The sequence below is a fragment of the Eumetopias jubatus genome, unplaced genomic scaffold, assembly GCF_037043125.1.
Source record: "Eumetopias jubatus isolate StellerSeaLion01/CBP00866 unplaced genomic scaffold, mEumJub1_p1.0 scaffold_10, whole genome shotgun sequence".
In the NCBI taxonomy this organism is placed as follows: Eukaryota; Metazoa; Chordata; class Mammalia; order Carnivora; family Otariidae; genus Eumetopias; species Eumetopias jubatus.
The window spans coordinates 51,589,668-51,607,537 of record NW_028274816.1 but is presented as its reverse complement, the minus strand read 5'-3'; the positions used below and the strand labels follow the sequence as shown (position 1 = coordinate 51,607,537).

The window sequence follows — 17,870 nt, the reverse complement described above, 5'->3', positions numbered from 1 at the left end:
GATGCACACGCAGGCGCTGAGAGGTGTGGAGGGCTGGGGGTGGGTGGCCAGCATGCTAGGGAGGGTGTCCTGTGAGGCTGCAAGGAAAATGTATGGGGAGGGGAGTGGGCAGACCGGTCGGTGCTCTGCTTTCCCCAAGCTCTCCTGTTGGGAGGAGTCCGCTGCTCGTCGTCGTCACTGGGCTGCGCCAGCTCAGGCTGTCACCTGCTCCTCATCCCTCACAGTCTCCTCTCTGCACACAGGTGTCAGCCACTGGCTCCAGATTGTTGGCTTCATCTGTCCCATTGGTCTCACGGCTTATTGTCACTTGCTTGTGACTTGTGTTCCTGCGCGTTCTTGCTGTCACTCCCTCGTTCCCCCGTCCCCTCACACTGTCCCTCCTTACTCTCCCCTTGACGCCTCCTGACTGTCCTTCGCTCCGTGTTTTCCTCACGGGAGTCCTTCCCTGCTCACCGCCTCTCACTTGGTTCTTCCTGCTGTCACTTGCAGGTTCCTGGAGTAGGTGTCACTGTGTCACTGGGCTGGGTGTTGGGGGCCAGTGGGCGGGGTCCCATGTTTTGCTCCTCTGGGCTGAGGTCTGACCACCTGCCCCTCCCGCCTCTCGTAGCTGTTTTTCCACCTGTCCCGGGAGCGTGTCTTCACGGAGGAGCGGGCTCGTTTCTACGGCGCAGAGATCGTCTCTGCCCTCGAGTATTTGCACTCGCGGGACGTGGTGTACCGCGACATCAAGGTGAGCGTGCGCTTGCCTCCTGGCGCAGGGCCCGCAGGGCTCACACCAGGGAGGCCGGACCTAGGCCCTCAACCCTGGACCTCCCCCTCTCGGGAGGGTCTACCGTGTGGGTGTTCCTGAGTCCACCTTGCTGTAGCGTGCCAACCCTCCTGCCTAAGCCGCCCTGCGGGCCTTTCCGAGCCTCTGGTGAACACACACCTCTGTGCAGGGAGCCAGGTGGGGGTTAGGGGGGTGGTCATATCCGTCCAAGCACCGTAGGAGATAGTTTGGCAGAATCCACCGGAGCTGACTGTCCGTGGGCCCTGTGAGCCAGCTATTCCGCCCTAGGTTTATGCACGGCCAGGGCAGGGCCCTGTGTCCCCCCTCAGAGCCTGGGCACACACGCTGCTGGCACACTGTTCACACTAGCCCAGGCTGGAAGCAACCCCAGGGCCTGCTGTCCGAGCCCAGCCGGAATGCGCTGCAGGGCCTGCGGCCAGGCTCTGCGCAGCCCTTATTGAGCGAACGGCGGCCCTGTGGCCATGAGCATGGCACCGCCCAGGCTCACGTGTAGGGGAAGCTGGGACAGACCGCACACGGCTGTTTTTATAGGGGGCATCCTTAGGTGGGGGAGCTGTAAAGAAAAGCAGAGGAGCAGAGGTTTTCCTCAGCTGGGGGGATGGTTAGTAACAGAGAAGGGGCATATGGGGGTTCTGGGGGTCTGGGAGTGGTCTTACCTGGTGGAGCTTCCACAAAAGCCCATTAAATTGCCCATTTGTAGTGGAGGAAGAAGGGCACCTGGCTGGCTCAGTGGGCAGAGCATGCAACTCCCGATCTCAGAGTTGGGGGTCAGAGCCCCGCATTGGGCACAGAGCGTACTTAAAAAAGTGGAGGAAGAAAGCTGGTGTTGCCCACACGCCCGCCCGGTTGGGAAACTGCAGCCCACGGTGGGGCAGCGCGTGGGCAAGGCCCGGCTCCCATCTCTCCTACCCCGGCTTCTTTCCAGCTGCCCTGCGGGCTGGCCTTCCTCTGAGCCTCAAGGGCTTAACCTTGTGCTGGGGGTGTGCGCCGCGCTCCACCTGGAGGCCCCAGCATGACAGCTATCACCCCAGGCCAGAGCCCTCCCAGGGAATGGCTGGGGCACGTGGGGTTCGGGGGGCAGAGAGGGGTGGCTGGCGGAGAGCCTTGGGAGGATACAACCCTGGTACCTGGACTTTTCCTACAGCTGGAGAACCTCATGCTGGACAAAGATGGCCACATCAAGATCACTGACTTCGGCCTCTGCAAAGAGGGCATTAGTGACGGGGCCACCATGAAAACCTTCTGTGGGACGCCCGAGTACCTGGCCCCTGAGGTGCCTGCAGCTGGAGATCCCCGGGCGCGCGAGGCCAAGGGAGGAGGGGCCTTCAGACCTGTGTGGTGTCCCTAGCTCAGACCCCTTGGATGGCCTTCCTTGGGTCCCTGTGAGCCCCACGGCCCCAGGGGTGGGGGGGCCTGGGCCCGGCCCCTCACTGCCCCTCCCCACGCAGGTGCTGGAGGACAACGACTACGGCCGCGCTGTGGACTGGTGGGGGCTGGGCGTGGTCATGTACGAGATGATGTGCGGCCGCCTGCCCTTCTACAACCAGGACCACGAGCGCCTCTTCGAGCTCATCCTCATGGAGGAGATCCGCTTCCCGCGCACGCTCAGCCCCGAGGCCAAGTCCCTGCTTGCTGGGCTGCTTAAGAAGGATCCCAAGCAGAGGTGAGGGCTGGAGTCTGTCCTGCCCAGCCCAGTGCCTCCTGCTGCGGCTGTCCCCCCGGCCTGGAGGGGCTGAGTGCACAGGCGTGTGCGTGCGTATCATCCGTCCAGCACTTGCAGTCGTCCCTGCCGCGGGTGCCTAGGGACAACTCTCTTGGGGCCGGGCTTGTCCTTAGCTCTCTGCCCGCACGACCATGTTCTTTGGGGACACTGAGAGACAGGGCAGCCCCGAACCTGGCCAAGGGTGGCTGAGCCTGCCCTCTTGGCTCGTGTTCTGGACTCAGAGTCCAGGTTGCAAGCACCCTGGCTCTGACCCTGGGCCTGTGAGCCCTCCCTCCCTGAGCCGCGGTTTCCTCCTCTTCAAAGTGGTCTGTGGTGGGGACAGAATCACTAAAGGTTGTGCAGGGCCTGCGCTGAAAGCCTCTTGGCCAGAACCCGCTGGCCCGGGAGGCAGGTGCTCATGGCTCTCTCTGCCCAGGCTCGGCGGGGGGCCCAGCGATGCCAGGGAGGTCATGGAGCACAGGTTCTTCCTCAGCGTCAACTGGCAGGACGTGGTACAGAAGAAGGTGAGTCCCGCCACCTACCTGCTCCTGCAGGAGCCCTGCCACTCAAGGGTGACCTTGGCCAGCTCCCCTGTTCCCAGGGTCCTGAGTTTGGGCTCCTTTCTTCTGCAGCTTCTGCCACCCTTCAAACCTCAGGTCACCTCTGAGGTTGACACAAGGTACTTTGATGATGAGTTTACTGCCCAGTCCATCACAATCACGCCCCCGGACCGCTGTGAGTATCTGGCCCTCCCTCGGGGGCCCTGGCTGGGTGTGGAGGGGTGGGGTCTGCCCTTGACCCCCAGTTCTGGAGAGTAAGCTCATGGGTCCCCTCCCCGAGTCTGGGCAGTTTGCCTGCAGTTTGCTTGCAGGGCTTTTTGCTGTTGGGCGGTGCACCTTTGAACCCAGTGAGGGTCACCGGGAGCCATTTGCCACAGCACATTCCAGAGCTCAGGCGAGAGAGGTCTGGGCAGGAGGCATATGGGAAGCTGTCAGTGCCAGGATGGCACATTCGTAGCTGTCTTTGGGGCCAGATTGGTGCATTGATTCTGCACCTGTTAAGAGTTCTTGCTCTCACTCACCCATTGCTGGGGACACAGCAGTAACTGAGACAGCCTTGGCCCTGCCTTAAGGGAGCTTTGGGCCAGGTGGGGTGACAAACCAGAGTGGTTAGGTCTAGGGTGTAGAAGCCCAGGGACTGGGGAGACCCAGAGGAAATGCCTGACCTGGCCTCAGTCAGGTCGGGTGGCTTCCTGGAGGAGGAGACATGGCAGCTGAGCAAAAGCAATGGCATGTGGGAATAGTGCCCATGAGTAGGAGTGTTGCAGAGTCCGGAGTAGCTGGGGGGAGAAGGGGGCCCAGGGCCAGAGCAAGAGGATCTTGGGGGCCTCTGGGAGGAGCAGGCACTTGCTGTGTGGGGAGCCGGGAAAGGTTTGGTGCGGGAGGGGGCAGGGCTGCACCTGGGCGGCTGGAGGCTGGATTGGCGGGGCAGCAGTGGCAGCCGGGGCAGGGGACGGGGCGAGGTCTGGGCTGGACCAGAGTGTGGCGTCGGATGGGGGAGCAGAGTTGGCGGAGGGAGCAGCCTGTGGGGCCTATGGGCCCAGGCTCTGGTCGGGGGTGGGCCGCTGTCAGCGGGAGTCTCTAGTAGGTCTTCCCTGTCCCGTCCCCACGGGTGGCCCACCGGCTGGGGGTTCATGCTCCCTGCATTCCTTCCTGAGGCTGGGCCCCCTTGCCTACCCCTGGGAGGGCACTCGGGGTGCTGGGCCCTCTGCAGGCCTGTTCTCCCCAATCCACCTCCAATCCACCTCCACCCGCCCCCCACAGATGACAGCCTGGGCTCCCTCGAACTGGACCAGCGGACCCACTTCCCCCAGTTCTCCTACTCGGCCAGCATCCGCGAGTGAGCAGTGCCGCCGCCGCCGCAGGACGCACGCACGGCTGCCGTCACCGCCCCGGGGGCCTGTCTTTTTGTTCTTACAGACTTTATATTTTGCCTTTGTTTGCATCCCCATCCCTCACCTGCTCACCCCATTTCCAGTTTTTTCTTCAGCCCTCTGCCAAACTCACCTCAGCGGTCCCCGTGGCCCTGCCTCCAGGACCCTGTCCTGTACTCACCTTTGTGCCCAGACCGGGATTCGGGAGACTCTCCGCTGCCCGCCCCCGGACCAGGCCTTCGGGCGGTTGGAGAGATTCCGGTTTTTAATCAACACCAGTCCCAGCGAGGGGCGGCGCATGGAGCTGTGGGCCCTGCCTGGGTCTCTGGCCGGGTGCCTGCCCCTGCGCCTCTGCTTTCTCGTGGGACGCCTCGTGGGACACGATGCCTGGCGGACAGTGCCCTGGTGCTCGGGGCTCAGGGCGGCCTGGCGCGGGCGGTGCGGCCCGGCCCCTCCCCCACAGGGGCAGAAAAGCAATAATGTCCAGGGACAGGCAGGGGGCCTTTGGAAGCCGCGGGGTTGGGGGTTTGGGAATCCCTCGTGTAGATGGGGCGTGATCTGCCCCGTGGGGCACGAGGGGGGCCCAGGGGATGGGCACTGCCTCCTTGCCCTGCCTTCCTCAGCCCCCCCCCCCCCAGCTGCTCTCCTGACCCTGTGGATGAGGCAGGAGGAACATTTGGGGATGGGCCTCCTGCCGCCCCATCCTGTGCCTTACCAGGGCTTCCTTCCCGCCGGCCTTCACTCCTGCTGGGCCCCGGGCTGGCCCCAGCCCTTGCCAGAGGTTGGGGGCGGGGGTCATCCCCCCTTTCCACCTGGGGTGGGGGGCCACCAGCTCCGCTGTTACACATCTCGCACCGAGACAGTGTTGGGCCCTGTGGACTGGGGTCAAAGGGGGGGGTGGGAATGGGGGGGTCTCTGGTACATACAGGGGTGCAGCCTCTGAGCAGGGGATGCTCCAGGGCCCTCCCCTCTCTCGCCTCTCCCTGGGCCCCACATTCTGCAGCCTTAAGGTGAACGTGTGTCAGTGCTGTGGGCACGTGTGTGTGGCCTCAGGCTGTTGTGTTTGTGGATGGCCCCTTGCGTCTGGGACGTGGATGCACACGGGGTAGGGTGTGTGTGCATGCGTGTTGGGTGTGTGTGTGTGTGTGTGTGTGTGTGTGTGTGAGGGCAAGCGTGTCCCGGCCTTGAATGCGTGGTGTGTGTGGGCTTGGGCCCTGTCCCTGGCCCGAGCATTTCATCCCATAGGGGAGGGGTGCTGGCCTGGTGGGGAAGCCACACCTGGGGTCCATTTGCTGCCCAGCCCCCCTCCCCCCTCCTGCCCTGCCCCCAGCATCTCCGGGTGTGTGGAATTTAGTTGTGGCTTTGATCTCCCTGCCCCACCTCCTGTACTAGGTAGCTCAGAGAGAGACAACCTAGGGTGGGGTGCGGGGTTGGTTTGGGTGGGTGGGGGGTATTTTTCCTTTCTGTGTGTGTATGTCATTTGACAATTCTCTATCCTCCCTACTGGCCTTCCCTATTCCTCCCATTTGTACGGTACAAGCAATAAAGACACTCGTTTCGGACGGGGGCCCGCTGCCCTGGGCCATTCCTTGCCTCTGGAGCCTGGCCCTGCTGACCTGCTCCCGGGACGTGTCCGCTGTTGCGGGACCTGGGCACCTGGAGCCACGCTCACCCTCTGGCCGTCGGGGTGGGCAGGTGGGGCTCAGTGTGGGCGCCCCTGCGGGTGGAAGCTGCCGAGGGGCTTGGGAAGCTTCCTGGGGTGTGCGGGTACGGTGGGCAGAGACCATGGTGTAAAGAAGGGGAGGACAAGGGTGAGGTAGTCGGGTGGGTAGCTCTGAACAAGGAGCGTGCGCGAGGCGTCACTGAGCCCTAGAAGTGGGCGCAAAGGGAGTGGGTTCACTGCATGGGGCCCTTGGGCCCTAGAGCTGGGCATTGCCTGCACGTTGTCTTCTCCCCACTTAGGCTAAACCAGGGAGTCTTGAGGCCCCCAAATTCCAACACAGTCTTTGGTGTACGAACGGGAATCGTGGTGGCTGTCAGCTGGGGGCACCTCTGGTGACAGCCCTCACAGCTCTGGGATCCTCTGACGGCCGCCCCCTTTAGCCCGGGCTTCCCGGGCTTGACTCACTCTGCCCACACCTGGGGACCAGAGTGGCCCCCGCACAGGTGAATTGAATGTCAGACTTCGCCAGAAGGCGGTAGGGCTGCTTCACATGCACGGAGTCTCAGAGATCTTGAGTGAGGGTAGGAGAAAAGTCAGATGGTGCATAGGAATCTGCGTTTGCTGCAGCTAAGACCCAAGGAATGTGTGGCTTTTTCTCACTTCATGTGGACTTCAGTAACAAAAGTATGTCCCGGTGGTCATGAGACAAGCAGCGGAGAAGCTTCTAGAGAAAAGCCTTCTAGTTTTCCCTCCAGTGGAGTCCCCTGAGGAGACCCGGGCCAGTTCGTTTTCACGTCACCCCCCCTTACTCTCTGGCGGGGGCTATCCTGAGCCTACCTCAGTCCGCTGGGTCACCTCGCGGTCCCCCGGGTCCCCGGTGCGGGGCCCACAGGCTGATGAACCGCTTCCCTCGGGCAAACATAGCTCCCTTGCTGTAGTGGTGCTTCCTTCTGTAGAACTTTTCCCAAAGGGACTTTCAGCTGGGAGCATTTTAATAATAAAATTTTACCAATTGGAAACCTTAAGTTTTGAGTAGATTAATTTGTTTTTTGTCATTTGCTTGTGGGAAATTTCTCGTGGTGTGTGTGTGAGAATAACGTGAGCATCAGGTAATTTCTGTAGATGCTGCGCCTCCAAGGTGTGGGCTGCAAAGTGACTTCCAAAGAGGACAGTATAGAAAGGGGGGAAGCAACCTCTCCCTGAAGAAACCTGACAAACATTACCTCAGCCGGTGATCAAGGTCAATATCAACCATGTAACTCCTGTTGGCAGGAAGTGCCCTTGATAGGCGATGAGGGTGGTATCCCAGTTGGTCCGTGGTTGTGAGAAATGCACTACACTAAGGAGGTTGGTGGGGGAAAGCAGGTGTGGGGTGCAGGGGAACTCTGTTCTCTTTGCAGCTTCCCATAAACCTGCTTTAAAATTTGACTTTAAAGGAAGTACAAGCATTCTCATTGACCTTCATGCAGGTTCCTGTGACCATTTTCTGCTTACTCTCTCCTCCCCGCTGAGTGTTTACATATCTGCCCTGAAGCGAGAACATTCTCTGGCACAGCCAACGGTTCAATTAACCAGGTCGGGAAGTGAATACTGAAACAACCCTCTTCTCTCAGGTCTTTATCAAATTTGACTAATGGTCGCACTCCTGTCGTTATACACAGAAGAACAGTCACCTGGCTGATGACTCCTGTTGAATTCAGTTGTCAGGTTTGAAACTTACAGGGCAGTTATGTCACAGAATGTTCTAAAGTTACGGCTTGTGGCCTGATGTTTCCCCAGGGTTATAGTCAAGCTACCTTTAGGAGGAAATTTGAGAAATGTGCCCTTCTCCCTGCATCCTCTCAAAGAGGGACGGGAGATTCTGTCCCATGACTGGTGATGACTTTGATCCCTTGCTTAAGGTGGTGACTTGTCAGGTGTCTTCACTGGAAAGTTACTACTTTCCCTTTGTAGTTAGTATCTTGTGTAGAGATACTCTGAAAATGTAGATATCTAGGTTTTGATCAAGTGTTCAGGCAAAGGGAATGGCAAGCACAAAGGCCCTGAGGCCAGCAGGTGCTGGATGTGTTTGGGGAATGTAAAGAGGGTGTGTCAAATAGAACAAGGGAGGGGGAGAACAGAAGGAAATGGGGTTAGAGAGGTAACAATGGGCCGAAGGGACCATGTGGCCAAGGTAAGGAGTTTGGGTGTTCATGTTAGTGTGACAGGAAGTCATTGGTTCAGCATCTCACATTCTTCTCACTTTTCCAGCCTTGCTGACCACCTAGTGCCTGAAAATAGCAACCTCTTTCCTACCTCGGTGCCTTTGCTCATGCTGTTTCCACCACTTGGAATAGTCTTCCCTCCCTTTGCATTCCTCGCTCCTTGCCTTTCAGGTTTCACTCCAGCATCACTTCCTCAGAGAGGCCCTCCAGGCCACCCTTTCTAAGTTATGTCCAGCCTGTTCACTTACTCATCCAACAAATACCTGAGTACATGCCACGTGCCAAACTCCGTTCTAGGCACTGGGAATACAGCAGTCAAAACAAAACACCAGCCAAGCCTTGCCCTCCTGGAGTTCACATTCTCATCGGGAGGGAGGCAGTAAATAAACAGGCAGTAAGTGCTAAGGAGAGAGTAAGTTACAAAGAATGGTGATAGGAAGTTCTCAGGATAGCCTTTTTCACAGGGAAGGTAGCATCTGAGTAAATACCTTAAATGAGGGATCTCTGAGGGAGAAGCATTTCAGGCAAAGGAAACAGCCAGTGCAAAGGCCCTGAGGTAGGAGCGTGCCTGGTGTAGGTGAGAATGAGCCAGGAGTTGGGGGGAGGGCTGAGAGATGAACTCAAAGGTGTGTGGGGATGGGTGGGAGGATCAAGAAGGACCTCGTGGACTTTGAAATTGAGGGAGATGGGAGCCACGATGGGAGTTCTGAATGGAGGCAGAGTGCGATCTGACTTGGGTGCGCACAGGATCCCTCTCTGGCTGCGTGGGGGCGGGGCGGGGCAGACTGGGGGGAATGGGAACCAGGGAACAGTGAGGAGTTCGCTGTGCTAGTCCAGACCCATCGCTGGCCACTTGTCTTAGTAGTTTTGAAACAATCCTTACTTTACAGCTGAGGAAAGGGAGCCTCGGAGGGGCTGTTTCTGATCCTAAAGGAAGTAGCAGGAAGAGGGTTTGACTCCAGCTGCCTGACCTTAGGTTTGGAGGGGCCAGAGCCAACCTGCATAGCATTCGCCATCACCTCTGCACCTGCCCAGGTGAGGCATGCTCAGCGCGCATGCGTGCAGGCACAGTTTAAAGCAACCGCCGCGGGTCTTTCGCTCCAGCAGGAAGAGGGGCGCTCGGCTTGGTCCTCGGACGCCAGTGTGGAGAATGCTGGTGAGATGCAGCAGCCAGGGTCCCGCCTCCCGGCTCGGACCTCTCTCCAGGCGCTGACCCCCACCCCTCTCCCTTGCAGAGTCCCGCCGCCGCCTCCCCCAACTCTCCCAGCGCCCCAGACCCCGACAGCATCCCCGAGGGCAGCCAGGGGAGGCCCCCTGGGCCGTGCGCGCCGCCGGGGCTGGCAGAGGCGCTGAGCGCGCTGGGGCTGGAGGGAGAACGCGAGTACGCTGGGGACATCTTCGCCGAAGTCATGGTGAGCGCTCCCGGGATGCCCTCCCGAGAGGGCAGCAGAGGGGTTCGGGTTAGGCGAGGTGAAAGCTGGCCTCTGGCCCAACACCCACTCCACAAGGCTTCCCGAACTCCCACCTCCCTGCAGCCCCTCCTACTTGTCCCTCGCGTGTATTCGTTCACAAACACTTAGCAATTTATGAACAGATGTTTTTGAGCATATTCTAGGCCCTGGGGATGCTGTGGTGAGCACCATAGTCTGCTCTCGTTTCGGACAACCAAGCAAACAGGCGGTAACAGCAGAAGGGAGACTGCGGTGCACGCCCGGTCATCTGCAGATGCCTGTGCAGGATAGGCACTGTCTGAAGAACTACTGCAGGCATGAAGCTGTTTAAGAAAGTAAAGTGGGGAGTGTCTCTACCCAGCGGGGGAATCTGTTAGGAACTGAGATACAGGTGTGATCCAGAGAGAAATCCCTGCCCTTGTGGTGCCAGCAGCCTAGGGAGGCAAACAGAACACACAAGGGAACACCAGATTATCTCCAGACTGAAAATGCTAAGAGGACCATAAAGTGCTGACACAAAGCGGGATGGGTGCAGGGAGAATTCTGTATAGGAAAAGTCCAGGGAATCTGAGCTGAGGTTTCAGCACTGCAAGGAGCTGGGGAAGGACCATTCCAGGTGGAGGGAACTGAGCATAAGTGCAAAGGCCCTGGGGTAGGAACAAGCCTGTCCTAGTCTAGGGCTAGAGAAGGCTGGTGTAGCTGGAGTGTGGGTTGTGAAGGGAGAGAGGGAAGAGGTGGTGTTGGCGCAGGGAGCAGCGCCTGAGAGAGCAATTGGGGTTTTCTCCTGAGGGTACTGGAAGCCCTGGAAGGGTTTTAAGCTGGGGAGTTCCTTGGCCAGTTTTGTAATTTAGAAAGACCCTTCTGGGTGCTCTGAGGAGGATGGGTTGAGGTTTGGTGACGGCTAGTCTGGAAACCCAGGGGGAGATGCTCAGGAGGAGCCATGGCCATGGGGGCTACAGATTGGTGAGGTGGATTAGGGAGGCGTCCAGAACAAAGTCCAAGGCTCTAATGGGGCATAAGGAATAGAAACACATTTGGAGAAGACGTTGGAGGCCAGTTTCAGTGAGGCGCTCAGGCTTCGGCCAGTTGGTGCGAGGAGGCTGCTGCACTGGGGGCTGGAGCTCAGGCAAGAAGCCGAGGCACAGGTGGGGAGAGTGAGGCCCTCCCTGCCCAACCGCAGGTGTGCCGCGCGTTGCCCGGGAGGGCCCTGCCCCCGACCGTGACGCCAGAGATGCGCGCGCTAGTGGTGGACTGGCTGATCCAGGTGCACGTACGTATCCGGCAAGGGGGCAGGGCTGAGCCCGCGTCGCAGCCTAGAACCCTGGTGGTCACTCACGCCCCTCCCCAGGAGTACCTGGGCCTGGCGGGCGACACGCTCTACCTGACGGTGCACCTACTGGATTCCTACCTGCGCGCCGGCCGAGTGCGCCTACACCGCCTGCAGCTGCTGGGCGTGGCCTGCCTGTTCGTGGCCTGCAAAATGGAAGAGTGCGTCCTTCCCGAGGTACTTTCTGGAGTGGGGCCTGGGAAGGTGGAACTCTAGCTCGTTGCGTCACAGATGGGAACACCGCCTGTGTGCCGAGCTAGTGCTTTACCTATTCTTGGAATCCCAGCATATCTGTATGAGGCCAGATACAATGTGTCCCTTTAGCAGAGGAGGAGACTGAGGCCCGGAGAGAGGAATACCTTTGCCCAAAGCAGGTGGGACTTGGACTCAGTTTTGAACAGTTATAGTCAGTGCCTGATCAGAACTCCGTGCTAATCAGAGCTGCCTGGTGAGGTACGGAGAAATATTTCCGTTTTATAGACGAGGAAACTCCATCTCAGAGTTTCAGTGATGTCCATGTCACACAGTGTGAAAATGGTAGTTTGAAGTCGAACCCAGGTCTTTCTGATTCTGAAGCCTGTGCTCTCCCTGGCTTCCAGAGAACAAATCAGTAGCCCCATCTTACAGACCAGGAAATCGAGGTTCAGAACGGAGACTGAACCGATCCCAGGCGCTACAGGGCAGGGAGCAACCAGCCGGGGTCCAAGACTCTCCCACCTCTTTCCCCGCCATCCGCAGTCGGCCTCCCTCTGCCTCCTGGGCGCTGGCTCCTTCTCGCGGGCCGAGCTTCTGCGCGCAGAGCGCCGCATCCTGAGCCGCTTGGATTTCCGGCTGCACCACCCGGGCCCGCTACTTTGCCTCGGGCTACTGGCCGCGCTGGCGGGGAGCAGCCCCCAGGTGCAGGAGGGAAGAGGGCAGAGGGGCAAGTCTCCCGCGGGTAGGGGCGTGGCCTGTACCAGGACAGGGGCGTGGCCTGATCTCCCCGTGGGCCTTGGCAGGTGATGCTACTTGCCACCTACTTTCTGGAGCTGTCTCTGCTGGAGGCCGAGGCCGCAGGATGGGAGCCCGGTCGGCGCGCAGCTGCGGCGCTGAGCCTGGCGCACCGCTTGCTCGACGGGGAGGGCTCCGGCCTCGAGCCCTCGCTTTACAGGTACGGCTCCAGGGGAGCGCCTCTGTGGCTACAGGAACCTACTTTCCTGGTCACTGTCTTTCCCGTCTCAGAGAATGAGAGACAATGGAGGGGGCACCCAGACTTGATTTTTCTGGATGTGAGAGAAAATGGTGTGTCTGCCTAGTCTGGGGGTTTCGGAGAATGAGGTGTTTGTCCAGATTTAGGGACCCTTAACCTTGCCCCTGGGTGGAAGATAGCGTATCTTCCGGGCCTCGGGAGATCCGAACTGCGTTCCAGGGTTGAGAATGAGAGGTCTGCCAACCTCGGGTCCCCCAGCTCCCCTTGTGGCCGCAAATGGGGTGTCCCTTTAGCTGCCAGAGGGGCGCCCCCCTCCTTTGTTAACCATGTCACTGGAGGCCAGGGTGAGTCCTCTTTTCTCCCAGCCCGTGCCACCCCCCCCTCCCCCGGGGTAGAGCTGGATGTCTGTACATCCTCAGCCCCGCTCCGTCCCTCCCCGAGGTTCCGGCTCTCCACTGGCTCGAGAGAGCCCCTGAACGGTCCTCGGGGACCCCAAGCAATGTGTCTTCTCAGCCTCGAGCCTCCCGCTCCGAGGACAGGTCGTCTTCACCGCTGCCCCTGCCCCCGCCTCAGTTTCTCCGTCTCCCCGCCGCAGCCCCGCGGAGCTGCGCCCGCTCGAGCCATGCATGGCCCGCGCCGCGCTCCGAGGCCCCGCGCCTGGCCGCGCCGCCATCTTCCTCAAGTACGCGCGGCCCCAGCGCCAGGGCACCAGCCTCGCCGCCGCCCGGCTCCTCCGCCGCCCCCAGCCCGGGCCTCCCTGAGCCCGAGACCCCATCAAAAAAGACTGTGTGTATCCGTCTCCCACTTCAATAAAAGAGGTTTTTTTGTTTTGTTTTGTTTTTAGTTCTGAGCGCTCTCCGTCCTCATTGGGCGAATTCTGACCCCTCTCTCGCTTTTGATTGGTTACTCCCCAGGCCTCTCGTCTTTCTGATTGGATGCTCTTTACCGAGTCCCTTAATGGCGGCTGGGAGACACGATGCAAATTCTGGACCCGTGCGCCAGGGGGCGCTGGCGTACTTCCGCAAGCGCGGCTCGGCGAGCTAAAACTAGGTTCCCAAGCGCAAACGTCTGCTGGAGATAAATGGACAAAGATGCTGCAACCCGAGTGGCTCTCGGCCTCAGGGTTGGGAAGAAACTAGGAGGGATGGGGACTGCGGGAAGCTGCCCCACTCATAAAGAATGCTACCTCGATGTGGCTAGATTTTCAGATTTTGCTCAAGTGAAGCTGAAAATCTACAATTCCATAAGTATCTCTACTTCCATATGTTAGCAACTAATTCAGTATTTTTTAATGGTTGCACAAGCCCAGCACATCACATGCTGGCCTGTGGGAGTCATCAGTTTGTGATAGTATGGGTCTTTGATAGCAAGTGTTCTATAAATGGGATGGATTTACTTAATCCCTAGAGTGCCACAGTGTGAATGGGTATAAATTGTAGCACCGGTCTCATAGAGGTGTGATGAGGGTGTGAGTTAATATAATATAGATGTAGAGCTTTAGGACAGTGCCTGACACCTAGTAGCCGTTATGGAATTGCTAGCACTGCATCCTAGCAGGACTGCGAGCTAGCTACACTTGTCCCCCGTTTCTGCCAAACCCTCAGCACCTAGCTATTTAGTAAGTGCTCAGAAAATATTCGTTATAAATCAGTGGATCTCCACACTTTTTAATTTAAAAACACGCCTGAGGTGATCTCAGGAAGTCAACCTCAGGAATATATCAGACTCTTAACCAAGCTTAGGTTTGGAGGTGCAAGAGAGGAGGAAGTTTTTGCCCTGGAGAGGTTCAAGGTTGAAGGACCAGAGAGGGGGAGAGACCCACTCGGCAAAACGCGATAAGAGATAGAAGCGAATATGGCCATTGGGATGGAAGGTGCTGTGTTCAGGTTTGGACCTGTCGGGTGGGACCTGCCCTGTGGCCTCCAGGAAGAGGATGTGCAGTGCAGGGGGAGGGGAGAGTGGAAATCTAAGCTTGGTGCTTGGGGCTGAGGCCCAAGCCAGGGTCTTGCAGGGTGCAGGGGAGGGTGGTAATACATAAAGCACATAAAGTTATTCATTCACTCATTCCTTCAACAACTATACATGGATGCTGACTCAGCCAGGCACTTAGGATCACATACCTCACAGTCTCATGGGTGATAGGAAACGGGTTGTTCATTGTCCATTCCTGTGCCACGCCCTGTGCTAACTGCTTTATCTGCATAACGTAATTCAGTCCCTACAACTACTCTGAAGTAAACTCACTTGTTATCCCCAGGTTACACAGAAGGAAGGCAAGGAGGAAGACAAGGTCCCACCACCAAGTAAGCAGCTAAGGAGGGTTGAAGATCAACCGTCTCATTCACCCTGTTTTTCTCTTAAAAGCCTCTCATGTGCTTCCTTTTCTGTACACTCTGGTATTATTGTCCTGCTCACTCTGGGCTGTTGCTTGTTTGCGTTCCCACTGCTTTTCCTACCCAGACAGTGAGCTCCAAGAGGGCAAGAAGCAGATCTCTTTTGTTCATTGAGTTATCCCCTCCTCCAGGAAGCCTTCACTCACCACCTCAGTCTAGGGCAGGCACCTCCTCTGGACCTTCACAGCCCGTTGTGCCTCCCCCACCCAGGGTTCGACCCCCTATGCCTCTCCCGTCCCACCCTGGCCACTTTGCCAGAGCTTCCCAGGCTAGCCCATCGGGGCTGTCACTGTCTGGTCACTGGTCTGTCTCCCCGCTGGACTAGGGGTTCAGTGAGGGTAGGGGCTGAGGCTGTCCCAGTCCCTGCTCTTTCTCAGCATCACCCAGACCAGAGCTGGGCACAGAAGAGATACCAGTGAATATTTGTTGCAAAAATAAACAAATGAGTTTCCAAGTTGCTATCATTGTCCTACGGTACTGATGATTATAGAGAGTTCCAGGTAGTTTGGGTGATTTGCCCGAGTACTACCACTAGTAAGAAATAAAAGCCGGGAATTGAATCTGGGCAGCCCGAGCCCATAACTCGTGTTCTTATCTAAATATGTGAAATGCCTAGGGATCTGAAAACCTGCTTTCCACGAGGTTGCTATCTTCCGGCTCTTTCCCCCAGACTTGTCTTTTCCTTCCAGAAAGCTTTGGGAGCTTTGGGCAGGGGGGAGCAGAGCAGGCAGGAGGGTGGGAGGTAAGGGGAGTAGGAAGAAGGGAGAGGCTGGTTGAACTAGGGCTGGGGCTGATTTGGAGGACAGAAAGGGAAAGTCCTGAGGGGTTTCTCCAGACCCATAGGGGGCAGGCGGAGTCGGCTGCCGGAGGTGCGGGGGCGGAGAAAGGGTGGGGACCGGCCCCGCGGGGGGCGATGCGGTAGCTGCAGCGGCGGCCGCAGGAGTTTCCCACAATGCAGCGCGGCGCGCTGTCCCCGGTGCTGATGCTCAGCGCTGCCCCGGAGCCTCCGCCGCGCCCGCCTCCCGCCCTCTCCCCGCCGGGCCCGGGCCCCCGCCATGGCTCGGCTCGGCCCAGCCCTACCCCCGAGCCGTCGGGGGGCCTGGGCGCGGCGCTCGACAGCAGCTTGCGGGCCGCCGTGGCGTTCAAGGCGGAGGGCCAGCGCTGCTACCGAGAAAAGAAGTTCCGGGAAGCCATCGGCAAGTATCATCGGGCACTGCTGCAGCTGAAGGCGGCTCAGGGGGCCCGCCCTGGAGGCCTGCCCGCCCCCGCCCCCGGGCCCGCCAGCAGCCCGGGGCCAGCCCGCCTCAGCGAGGAGCAGCGGCGCCTGGTGGAGAACACGGAGGTGGAATGTTATGACTCTCTCACGGGTATGGGGCCGTCGGGGTGGGGGGCGCAGAGGGTGCATACGGAGAGGGGCGGGGAGTGACGGGCAACCATGAAGGCTTGGGCGGGGGGCTGGAGGCTTGAAAGGCCCAGACCTGGGGTTTGTGAAGGGAGACCCAAGAGCTGATCAAGGAGAGGGGTTGGGGTGTAGGGGAACACAGGGACGGAAGGGCTGGGGTGCAAGAAATGGGCTTTGGGCTGTCACCTGCGAACCTCAGGTGAGAAAATCTTACCCTGGATTAGCGATTCAAGGCCCCATCCCTCACCTGAGATCGCCTTTAGTACTCTCCCCCGCAGAAACTTTCCAGCTAATCACCCGCGAGCGCTGGTCTGTGTTTTCGCGCCCTCTAGCGGCGGCGCAGATTGATTCTATCCTGATTGGTCAGAAGATCGGCGGCCCAGGTGGCCTGAGCAATCTCTTAGGCCCGGCTCAGCCACCGGAAAGGGCAGGGGGTTCCTGCAGCCTGAAGACCTGGCTCCTAGCAGTCAGGTGAGGGCTGGGGGTGCCGCCAGGCTCTGCGACCACCGGTCCCGGTGTCCCCGCAGCCTGCCTGCTGCAATCGGAGCTGGTGAACTATGAGCGGGTGCGCGAGTACTGTCTCAAGGTCCTGGAGAAGCAGCAGGGCAACTTCAAGGCCACCTACCGCGCCGGCATTGCCTTCTACCACCTGGGCGACTATGCACGCGCGCTGCGCTACCTGCAGGAGGCCCGCAGCCGGGAGCCCACAGGTGAGGGCCGGACGAAGCAGGGAAAGGGGCTAGAGCAGAGGAAACAAACAAGGGAGGATCAGGGCAGAACTGCTTCGAGGGAGAGCTGTGCCTCCTCCCCAGCATTTACCTCTCCATCCACCTATTCCTTACACACCCACTCAGGCACGCACCCGCCATTCATTCACCCCTCCCCTCCCCCCATGTTCCTCTGACATTCACCCAACCACCTCCCATCTATTCAATCATTGACTCATCGATGCCTCCCACTCACCTACTCAGCCACTCCCTACCCACTCACCCCCCATCTCCACCCACCCCCCCATTCTCATTCATCCACTCACTAACCCATTCACACACCCACCCACTGCTCACAGAGCACTTGCAGGCAGGCAGACCCCAGGGCGGACAAGGCTAAGAAATTTGCAGGGGTGGGGTCGGGGTCGGGGAGGCTTGGCAGAGCTGGAGGCTTGTTGCTTGCCCGCTAGGACATCACAGTCAGGGGGTGTGTGTGTGTGTGTGGTGGGGGGACAGACACAATATCAGTCTTGTACTGAGGGCCAATGACAAGGGAACAGGACAGGTACAGGACCCAGGGCTGTGGGAGCAGAGGCAAGATGAGTTCTCTGGCTGAGAGGTTTGGAGGGAAGAGACTTCTCGCAGACGTTGTTGGAGGGTGGGCAGAAGAATGCCGGCCGGCCGTGTCGGAGCAGAGGCATTCCTGGCGGAGGGCACAGCAAAAGCAAGAGTATGGAGGGGTGAAAGGCCCCCGTTCCGCTTGCTGTGGCTGGGGCTTTGGGAGAAGGGCTCTGGCAAGAGCAGCTGGGGACAATGAGGTGTGAGCTGCTGTGGCACAGATGTCACCCACTGCCCCAGGACACCCAGATAATGCCGTACCCACCTCCCCTGCAGACACCAATGTCCTACGCTACATCCAGCTGACTCAGCTGAAGATGAACCGTTGCAGCCTCCAGCGGGAAGACAGTGGGGCCGGGGCCGGGACTCGGGATGTTGTTGGCTAAGGCCAGCCGAGGGGGGCTTGCCCTCCCCCCAACTCCCACCTCACCATGTAACCCCCCCCACCGACTTGTGTGTTTGCTGGTAAAGCACTTGTCACTGGTGACCAT

General features: G+C 59.1%; 3 protein-coding genes across 4 annotated transcripts in view; all 3 read left to right on the top strand.

Annotated features, from left to right (window-relative positions):
• AKT2 (AKT serine/threonine kinase 2) overlaps positions 1-7,113 on the top strand; it is a 48,658-nt gene extending 41,545 nt beyond the window's left edge. For both annotated transcript variants that reach the window (XM_088027605.1, XM_088027604.1), the window contains exons 9-14: positions 608-730; positions 1,935-2,063; positions 2,239-2,453; positions 2,929-3,016; positions 3,125-3,227; positions 4,316-7,113. In XM_088027605.1, the coding sequence (XP_087883731.1) occupies positions 608-730; positions 1,935-2,063; positions 2,239-2,453; positions 2,929-3,016; positions 3,125-3,227; positions 4,316-4,395 (738 nt within the window). In that variant the 3' untranslated portion in view covers positions 4,396-7,113. The remainder of the gene's footprint in view (positions 1-607; positions 731-1,934; positions 2,064-2,238; positions 2,454-2,928; positions 3,017-3,124; positions 3,228-4,315) is intronic.
• Positions 7,114-9,442: 2,329 nt separating this feature from the next.
• Positions 9,443-13,020, top strand: CCNP (cyclin P). Its single transcript, XM_028096637.2, is given in 7 exon segments — positions 9,443-9,501; positions 9,503-9,704; positions 10,924-11,013; positions 11,092-11,247; positions 11,809-11,967; positions 12,069-12,220; positions 12,855-13,020. Coding segments are annotated over 7 exon segments (984 nt in total).
• Positions 13,021-15,604: 2,584 nt separating this feature from the next.
• TTC9B (tetratricopeptide repeat domain 9B) lies at positions 15,605-17,765 on the top strand. Its single transcript, XM_088027171.1, has 3 exons — positions 15,605-16,019; positions 16,582-16,764; positions 17,656-17,765. The coding sequence occupies exons 1-3, from the start codon at positions 15,605-15,607 to the stop codon at positions 17,763-17,765; spliced, it is 708 nt and encodes a 235-aa protein (XP_087883297.1).
• Positions 17,766-17,870: the final 105 nt, after the last annotated feature.